This window comes from Poecilia mexicana, unplaced genomic scaffold (genome assembly GCF_051168715.1).
Source record: "Poecilia mexicana isolate PSO_F unplaced genomic scaffold, ASM5116871v1 scaffold_23, whole genome shotgun sequence".
NCBI lineage: Eukaryota > Metazoa > Chordata > Actinopteri > Cyprinodontiformes > Poeciliidae > Poecilia > Poecilia mexicana.
The window spans coordinates 23067455-23077578 of NW_028263392.1; the positions used below are offsets into that span (position 1 = coordinate 23067455).

Consider the following 10124-nt stretch of genomic DNA (forward strand, 5'->3'; position numbering starts at 1 on the left):
ACCCTGGGATTTCCGCCTATGGCTGTCGCCTCAGTAAACTGGTTCCACTGGAGAGCAGATCTGCCTCCCATTCTGCTGCTAGAACCTCCAGAACCTGCAGGGTGGTACCAAAGGGTTCTGGTCGGACCGTCTGGACCAATCAGGTCTCTGATGGATGATGGTGTCTAGAAGCTCTGCCTCCCATTCTGATCCTGGACCAATCAGAACCTCTGGACGGTTTCAGTTCTCCACATGGAAAGGAACTGGGTGAGCTTGATGTTCTGAACAGAACAGGTTCTGACCGGTGTCCCTCTGTCCTCCAGGTCTGGTGTCCAGCAGCAAGTCCAGCCTGTCCCACCTGCTCAGCCGTCCTGAAGGAGGAAACGTGGCAGTCATCGCCGTGGGCGGAGCTCCAGAAGCTCTGGACGCTCGGCCCGGAGCGCTAACTCTGCAGGTAGGTACCGTGGTGAGGCAGAGGTCAGATGTCAGAACCCAGAGGTCAGACATCAGGTCAGAGGTCAGAACCCAGAGGTCAGACATCGGGTCAGAGGTCAGACATCGGGTCAGAGGTCAGACATCGGGTCAGAGGTCAGAACCCAGAGGTCAGACATCAGGTCAGAGGTCAGACATCGGGTCAGAGGTGAGAACCCAGAGGTCAGACATCGGGTCAGAGGTCAGACATCAGGTTAGAGGTCAGAACCCAGAGGTCAGACATCGGGTCAGAGGTCAGACATCAGGTCAGAGGTCAGAACCCAGAGGTCAGACATCAGGTCAGAGGTCAGACATCGGGTCAGAGGTGAGAACCCAGAGGTCAGACATCGGGTCAGAGGTCAGACATCAGGTTAGAGGTCAGAACCCAGAGGTCAGACATCGGGTCAGAGGTCAGACATCAGGTCAGAGGTCAGAACCCAGAGGTCAGACATCGGGTCAGAGGTCAGACATCGGGTCAGAGGTCAGAACCCAGAGGTCAGACATCGGGTCAGAGGTCAGACATCGGGTCAGAGGTGAGAACCCAGAGGTCAGACATCAGGTCAGAGGTCAGAACCCAGAGGTCAGACATCAGGTCAGAGGTCAGACATCGGGTCAGAGGTCAGAACCCAGAGGTCAGACATCGGGTCAGAGGTCAGAACCCAGAGGTCAGACATCAGGTCAGAGGTGAGGCTCAGCCAGGTTCTGGTGGTAGACCCAACTTGGACAAACATCTCTGATCTGGTTCCTGTCTTTCTGAGGGTCTGAGAGGTTGCAAGTTCAACTCCTGATCAGAACCGAAAGAGAACTCAAAAATTGGACCAGAACCGGAGTTTGATCCAGATGGTTCTGTTGGGCAGTTGGTCACTGACTGACCCTCGTTTCTGTTTCCAGGTGAAGAACAGGAAGGGCTTCATCAAGATGGCTCTGAAACACGGGTAGGCGGGGCCTGATTGGTGGGCGGGGCTTCACCGATGGGCGGGGCTTCAGGATCAGAAACCCAGTTCTTTTTATTGTTCATGTGTGTGTGTGTGTGTGTGTGTGTGTGTGTGTGTGTGTGTGTGTGTGTGTGTGTGTGTGTGTGTGTGTTTATGCAGAGCTCAGCTGGTTCCTGTCTTTTCGTTTGGAGAAAACGAATTATTTGACCAGATGGAAAACCCGACTGGATCTCCTCTGAGGAGGCTGCAGGTCACACACACTGGGAAATACACACACACACACACACACTGATACACACACACTGATACACACCACTCACATCTCCAGTTCTCTGATTTTCTACATTTTATCTCCAAACAAACTTTAGTTTTTAAATATTTTCCTGATTTTAATCTTTTTGCCTCCAGGCGATTTGGACCGTTTTTAGGAGGATTCACTCCCCTCATGATGCTGCGTTCATGAACTGTGAAACGTTTGGAAAACTGCAGATTTGAAGTTGATTTAACAGTTTTAGTAGAAATTCATAACCAGATGTTTCTGGTCGGATCCTGTCAGCTTCTATTTGAAATATATCTATGCGTGAAAAGCGTCTCCAGATTCCAGCGCTGGGATTTCCTGCAACCGTAAACTCACCACAGCTGTTTCTGTTCAGCATCGTCTGGTTCTGATTTTTGTTGGTTTATTGATCAGGAACAGAACCAGTTGCTGCTGGAGCTTCTGGACCCAGATGGATCAGAACCAGATGGATCAGAACCAGACTGATCCAGGAGGTTTTCCTCCTGGCTGAACTTTCACCAGAACCGGATCTCGTCTGGTTCTGGTTCAGACCGGCTGTTGATGCTTCGGTTCTGGATTAAACTGGTGGTACCGGGTCGGTCCAGTAACTACATCATAAAAACATCAAATCAGTCAAACTGGCTTTTTCTCACCAGTTGATCCTCATCTGACCTTTGACCTGAGATTCATTTATCAGCAAAAAGTGACTCCTAGTGGCCACTGCATGGTACTGCAAGGAACAACAAAAATGTCTGAACATCGTTAATGGGTTTAACTGACATTTGTCCACAGCTCATTTCCACCTGAGCTGTGGATCTGCAGCTCCTCCAGAGTCACAATGGTCCTGGTCAACACTCTGCTGTCAGTCCAGCTGGACGTCCATGTCCTGATAGACATGGACGTCTGCAGGTGGTCCAATCTGGCATCATGTTTCATGACCCTGTTTGTTCTCTACAGAACCTCTGAGTCCAGAACCAGAACCTCTGGACTCGGGTTCTGGTAGCAGAGCTGGACAGGTTTTACCTTCAGGTACCAGAGTAGAGGGGTGGAGTCAGGTGTTGGTCTGGAGACAAAATGTGGACGACCCGAGTCCGAATGCTTGTCACAGCACCGTGTCGGCCATGTTTAATATTATGGGATGTTGTTGTGTCAGCAGAACCGGCTGCAAAGCATCATGGGAATTGCGATGCCTCTGTTCCACGCCAGAGGAGTTTTCCAGTACAGCTTCGGCCTGATTCCCTACAGGAAGCCCGTTCACACCGTGGGTAAGTTCTGTTGCCTCCATGTTGGACCATCAGAACCTCTGACAGAACCAGGAGGTCCAGAATAGAGCCAGACCGCCTCCCAGTTTAGAACCAGTGAAGGTCCAACCACAGAATGTTTCCATGTTCAGGTTTGGATCTTATGGAGCAGAAACAGAACCAGGGAACAGAACCGTTCAGCGGTTCTGTTCCCTGGTTCTGTTCAGCACCAGTAGAATAATCCTGATGGACTGAACCGGGTTCTAGTATCGGGTCACATTACAGGTTCTGATCTGATCTTTAATCTGTCTGGTTATAAACTGGATTTAAATCCAGTTCTAATTTATTCACTGCGATGGATTAGTGACCCGTCCAGGTGACCCTGACCTCCAGGTGACCCCACATCCAGGTGACCCCGCCCCCAGGTGACCCCGACCTCCAGGTGACCTGATCCCCAGGTGACCCTAACCCTATTTGTCATAGATTTTGGTTGGTCACCATGACGATGTGCCTCCTGAAACATCTCTAAAACGGGACTGATTGTTTTATAAAAGTCTATAGGGACCATCAGGTCCAGGGTTCCTCCATGTCTCCATGTGGTCAATATTCCTATTCAGCTTCTGTAATTTCAGCCTCCAGTTGTTTTCTATAACCTTCATCTATGGAGGGAATAATGAACTTATTTAGAAATGAGTCGTGTTCCTGGATATCAGAGGCGACCTGAGAATCTAACAGCCTTTCATTGTATTTTAAACTAAAGTTTCCCCTTTAATATTAATAATAGAGGTTATGTTGTTTTTTTTGCACTTCCAATTGTTTTGTCAGGAGTTTCCCGTTTTTCTCCATGTTCATAGATTTAACCTTAATAAACTCTCTGCAGATTCTTCTTCATATTGTATTTTTAATAACAGTAATTCCTTCTGTTTCTGTTATTTCTAAAAACTTGTAGTTCTAATGATTTAGTCTTAGATTCTGGTTGTTCTCTAGATTTTGATGAGGTGTAACTGATTATATAACTCCTGCTTTGAAAGCGTCTCATTTTCTACAGGCTGAAGTTTGAATGATGTTGATACTGAAATATTCGTCTCTTTTCTCCAACATATTGAAGGAATTTCTCACCTTCAAGCCATTTCTGGTGTAAACAGCATCTATGAGGGTCTGACTGTTAGAATATATGAAACTACAGGGAGCGTGATCTGATAGTAGAACGCTATCATAACAACAATCAGTTATATTGACAGTAATTCTGTTGAAAATAATCTATGCAGAGTTTGTTCTAAATGTCCCTGAATGGCATCAGTAGATTGTTTCAGTAGGTTTTAAATGTCTCCAGATTTAATTCTTTCATAAAATCACGTTTCCCCACTTCTGGTATGTTTGGTCAGATCCTGATCCCAGTCCAGACTGGGTCCAGAACTCGGTTCCAGGTCCAGAACTCGGTTCTAGGTCCAGAACTCGGTTCCAGTCGCCTTATAATGTATTTTCCTGTCAGCGTTGAAAGGGAAAGACAGAAGTTGGTATAGAAAACATCGTCATCAGATTTGGACCATAAACATTCACTAAGTTCAGAGTTTCTTGTAGGATCCTAATCATCAGATTTCTCTCCCAGTTTATCTTTAATAACATTGTTGACCTGGGAAGGAACAGATTTATGAATTGGGGTCATTACTCCGCAGCTCTTAATGAAAGTGGAGCTGCTTATATTTCCCCCTGCCACCTCCTATATAATTTTATATTTTCTTCCTCCAAGAGAGGGTTTCTTGTAAAAATACTATTTGAGTTTAAATCTTTGTTTTTTCATGACTTGTTTGATTTTTTTCAGTTTATGTAAACCTCTACAGTTCCAGGATGTGAATTTAGTTTCTGTTCTCTGCATCATGTCAGCTTAAAAAACACTGATGCAAATGTGCAGAGTTAATGTGCAGATTTGCACATTAACAAAATAACTGAACAGTTAACATACATCCATAAACCCTGAACTGCTGGAAGAAACAAAACCCAACCAAACGGTCAGAATATGCTGCTTCCAACCACTGGCATAAAGATCGTTATGATCTATTCTCTCGGTTCTTAACCTTCACCAACAAGTAAACATAAATATCTGTACTGTATCCGACACCCTGCTGCGTTTCCAACAGTCTGTCTATCCCTGTACGTTTGATTTGATCTTTAGTATGTATAACAGAGGCTTCATAATAGAATAATGAAGCTAGAAATACAAGCTATAAATAATAAATAGTGCAACTTCATGCTGTAGATTGTGAACATAACGACGATCTAACAGAATATATTTAGCAAAGAGACGCACCATCGTTGCATAGCATCAGAATTTAATCCATTCATTCTGTTATCTGTTCATCCGATCGATGAACGTTTGGACCTCGGCTGGAGAGTTGAGCCTGAAAGTTTTAGTACGTTGGCACCAGTTCAGCTGGAGGGATGATGCCGTAACTCAGCCCACCGAGGGGCTTGTGGACTTCATCTTACTGCTTGTGCATCTCTGTAGCGACGTTGTTGTAGAGTCTTACCCGTTGGTTCTTAGAGAGGATATCCATTTTTACTTGCTCTGAACATACTTTTGTTTATAGTTGAGCATAGTTACGGTTCTTGGGGGTGTTTCTGTGTTTCTTTTCGGGCCGATGCGGTGAGCTCTTTGGAGAATCAGCAGGTTTCTCAGGCCAGGCAACTCCAACACTTCTGGTAACCAGCTTTCCTAAAATCCATCAGAGCCTCTGCTCCTTCAGGGAGATTCACCAATCTGAGGTTGTTGAGCCGAGATCTCATTTTCATGTCAACAACTTTTTCCTCCATTAGCTTCTTAGTTTCCTCCAAGCTCTTAACTTTAATTAGTGACATTTACTCGTTTTCCATTGTGGACAAACGTTCCTCTGCATGCGTCAAACGCTTCACACTCTCCCACTTCTTTCCTCACTGCTTCTTTGGGTGCCATAACCCCATCAAACCTTCCAGAAAACTCAGACTTTAGGCTCTTTATTGCTCCAAGTGTATCTGCTTTGTCGCCGAATGAGTTATTCATTTCGCCGCCGTTAGCTGCTAGCTATTAACCGTTAGCTGCTAGCTCTTCATCGGCTCCCTTGCTGCTGCTCGGCTCTTTGCTAACTTTCTTGCTAGCCTCGTTTGTGCTGTGCTCCACATTTTGTGGTCTGTAGTCTGTCAGCTTGGATTGCGTAGTTATTCTTGGCTTATCTTTGCTTGGCCTTCCAGGGTTTGGCAAAGTTTCACCCAAATCAAACTCTGCTACCGTTGTTGTAGCGTTCAGGAGTTTTTAAAAGGGAATTTACAGGATTCTTGTCAGGAGCTGTCGAACACGACCTTCTACCTTGCAGTCATACCTGGAAGTCCAGAATTACAGTGGGGCAAAAAAGTATTTAGTCAGCCACCAATTGTGCAAGTTCTCCCTCTTAAAAAGGTGAGAGAGGCCTGTAATTGTCATCATAGATATACCTCAACTATGAGAGACAAATGGAGAAAAAAAAATCCAGAAAATCACATTGTCTGATTTTTAAAGAATTTATTTGCAAAATATGGTGGAAAATAAGTATTTGGTCAACAACTAAAGTTCATCTCAATACTTTATGTACCCTTTGTTGGCAATGACAAAGATCAAATGTTTTCTGTAAGTCTTCACAAGGTTTTCACACTGTTGCTGGTATTTTGGCCCATTCCTCCATGCAGATCTTCTCTAGAGCTGTGATGTTCTGGGGCTGTCGCTGGGCAACACGGACTTTCAACTCCCTCCAAAGATTTTCTATGGGGTTGAGATCTGGAGACTGGCTAGGCCACTCCAGGACCTTGAAATGCTTCTTACGAACCCACTCCTTCGTTGCCCGGGCGGAGTGTTTGGGATCATTGTCATGCTGAAAGACCCAGCCACGTTTCATCTTCATTGCCCTTGCTGATGGAAGGAGGTTTTCACTCAATGTGACGATACATGGCCCCATTCATTCTTTCCTTTACACCAGGGACCAGTCGTCCTGCTCCCTTAGCAGAAAAACAGCCCCAAAGCATGATGTTACCACCCCCATGCTTCACAGTAGGTATGGTGTTCTTTGGATGCAACTCAGCATTCTTTCTCCTCCAAACACGACGAGTTGAGTTTTGACCAAAAAGTTCCATTTTGGTTTCATCTGACCATATGACATTCTCCCAGTCATCTTCTGGATCTAGCAAACTTGAGACGGGCCTTTACATGTACTGGCTTAAGCAGGGGGAACGTCTGGCACTGCAGGATTTGAGTCCCTGGCGGCGTAGTGTGTTGCTGATGGTAGCCTTTGTTACTTTGGTCCCAGCTCTCTGCAGGTCTTTCACTAGGTTCCCTCGTGTGGTTCTGGGATTTTTGCTCACCGTTCTTGTGATCATTTTGACCCCACGGGGTGAGATCTTGGTGGAGCCCCAGATCGAGGGAGATTATCAGTGGTCTTGTCTAATAATTGATCCCACAGTTGATTTCTTCTCACCAAGCTGTTTACCTATTGCACATTCAGGCTTCCCAGCCTGGTGCAGGTCTATGATTTTGTTTCTGGTGTGACAGCTCTCTAGTTTTGGCCATGGTGGAGTTTAGAGTGTGACTGGTTGAGGTTGTGGACAGGTGTCTTTTATACTGATAACGAGTTGAAACAGGTGCCATTAATACAGGTAATGAGTGGAGGAGCCTCTTACAAAAGAAGTTACAGGTCTGTGACGGCCAGAAATTGTGCTTATTTGTAGCTGACCAAATACTTATTTTCCACCATATTTTACAAATAAATTATTTAAATCTCAGACAATGTGATTTTCTGGATTTTTTTTCTCCTTTTGTCTCTCATAGTTGAGGTATATCTATGATGAAAATTACAGGCCTCTCTCATCTTAAGTGGGAGAACTTGCACAATTGGTGGCTGACTAAATACTTTTTTACCCCACTGTATATTTAAAGTGTGTTTTTGTTAAATTACAACAGTCTCATAAGCGTTATGTGCTTCAGTCTGTAGTCCAGATGGTCAGTCCTCCCATGGACAGTTCAGTCTGAACTTTGTTTTTTCTTCTGTTCAGATTGTTAACCAGCCACACATGTAAATGAAGTGGCTCCAATTTACATTCACTTCATATTTTTACCTGCATTTGGCCAGTGGGGGGCGCTAATTTCCATCCCTGTCTTAATGTAATATTTTTAGATTCATAAGTGACTGACAAAATGTCTATTATGTATAAATTGGTCAAATGGCTCAACTTCACCCAAACCATTATATTGATTTTATTTCTGCCCAAAGCTGAAATGTTAAACGTTTAGCTTCGATTTATGAATTTATGCTGCAGCTCCAACATAGCGCAGTATTTATAAATAAAGCACATTTATAAATATCCATTATGGGTGTGCTGTGGTGACGCAGAGGTTCAGCACAACCCACATATGGAGGCTTCAGTCCTCAACGCAGCTGTCACAGGTTCGATTCCTGGCCTTGGTGCATGTCTCCCCTTCTCTCATTACCAACTTTCCTGTCACTTAACTATCAAATAAAGGCCACTAGAGCCAGAAAAACCTTTTAAAAATCCATTATGAGCTAATCACAATTCTTTTTAAACTCACTATAAAGATTGTTTGTTTCTTCAGAGGCCATTTTGGCTCATTTATAGTTAAAACCAAAGATTTAATTGTGAATAAATTCTGTTTCTGTGAGAATGCTGGATCTGAATCATCATGTTTTTATTTATTCATTTTCAGTTTTGTGAACAGATATTCCACTCTGAGGTTCTCTGTCCAGGTTCTGGTAGAACCTGATTCAGAACCGGCGATAGAACCGGTTGGAACCAGATTCTACCAGGCAGAACCAGCAGTAGAACCAGCAGTAGAACCTGACCTTCTCCCTCTCCGTTCCAGTTGGAAGGCCCATCCCAGTGACCCGGACGGCGTGTCCCACCTCAGAGGACATCGATGGTCTCCACAGCGTTTACCTGCAGAACCTGGTGGATCTGTTTGAGCAGAACAAGAACCTTTATGGCCTGGAGAAACATCAGCACCTCACCTTCATATGACCGCTGCTCGGTTCTGGTACCAGAAACACCTGAGCCATTGTGATCAGCTGACTGTAGTCCTGCAGCCTGATTGGCTGACTGGATTTCATCTGAAACTGTGCAGACAACTGGACTGTTGAAGGGTTCCACCACCAGAACTGAACCGGGTCTGACCCACTTGTCCTTCTCTGCTCAGCTGTAATGAGTTTAAGTGGGCAGCAGGGGGCAGCAGCCCCAGTCTTCAGAACCGAACCGGGTCTGTCCTGCTCAGAAAGGTATCAACAAGACCTCAGTCCGTCCCGTTTACATGAAGTTCTGATGGTTCCCTCACAGGGTAATAAATCACATAAACCAGAACCAGGATGGTCCGCTTGTTTGTCTGGGTCAGTTTTATCAGAGTAAGAATCTGTGAGGAGGTTTGGATTTAAATCTGTTCATAACTTCCCACCTCGTCTGACGACTGGGAGGCTGAAACTGGAGAGCTAAAGGTAATGAACGGGCCGCCGTCCGCAGCTCCTCTGGTCACACCCAAGGAAAACGAGAGAGAGACCGATCCATATTGATCCGATCCATATTGATGTGCGACCATGAAAAATACAAACGGTTATACCAGTGGAGCCGAAAGTGGCTCCTGGAGGCCCGGCATCCTGCATGTTTTAGTTCTGTCTGGTTTACCACACCTGGATCAGATGATGGATCATTAGAGGCTTAAGAAGAACACTGACCTGCTGAGGAGGTTGTTATTGCCACCAGGCAGAGAACTAAAAGATGCAGGATGCCGGTGTGCTGACTATCAGTGCTACCTTGTCACATTCTCCTACCGCAGCACGGATAGATGCCAAGTCTGTCTATCTGTGCTATCCGTCTAAAACTGCTACTGTCACGTTTACAAAGAGAAAACTACAGCAGGTTGTGTTGATGTTAAATATACTGGATAACATTGAGTGACAGGACTGAAGTGGAAGCTTAGGAGTTATGCTTAGCTTAGCATTCAAACAATTTATATATGCTTAAAATAAAAACTATAGCACTAACCCTTAATTAGAATATCCTACCTGTTAAAAATCTTTTAAATACAGAGGCGTTTGTAAGAATAAAACAGTATCAGAGGAGAAACAGGTTTTTATTGGAATTAAAGAAATACAAATAAAAAATTTTGCACATTAATCTGTTGTATGACAGATTTTATTAAATGCAGCGCAGCCACAA

General features: G+C 44.7%; 1 protein-coding gene across 1 annotated transcript; it reads left to right on the forward strand.

Moving 5' to 3' along the window:
• The first annotated feature begins 80 nt into the window (after window positions 1-80).
• Window positions 81-9272, forward strand: LOC106912768 (2-acylglycerol O-acyltransferase 1-like). The gene is made up of 5 exons (XM_088003371.1): window positions 81-433; window positions 1342-1385; window positions 1545-1635; window positions 2819-2927; window positions 8782-9272. Exons 2-5 carry the CDS (start codon window positions 1369-1371, stop codon window positions 8934-8936), a joined length of 372 nt encoding a protein of 123 aa, XP_087859497.1. The 5' UTR covers window positions 81-433; window positions 1342-1368; the 3' UTR covers window positions 8937-9272.
• Window positions 9273-10124: the final 852 nt, after the last annotated feature.

Coding starts and splice junctions, on each gene's coding strand:
- LOC106912768 (XM_088003371.1), top strand. Junction 1,636..2,818: donor CTCCTCTGAGGAGGCTGCAG/GTCACACACACT, acceptor TTGTGTCAGCAG/AACCGGCTGCAAAGCATCAT. Junction 2,928..8,781: donor GAAGCCCGTTCACACCGTGG/GTAAGTTCTGTT, acceptor TCTCCGTTCCAG/TTGGAAGGCCCATCCCAGTG.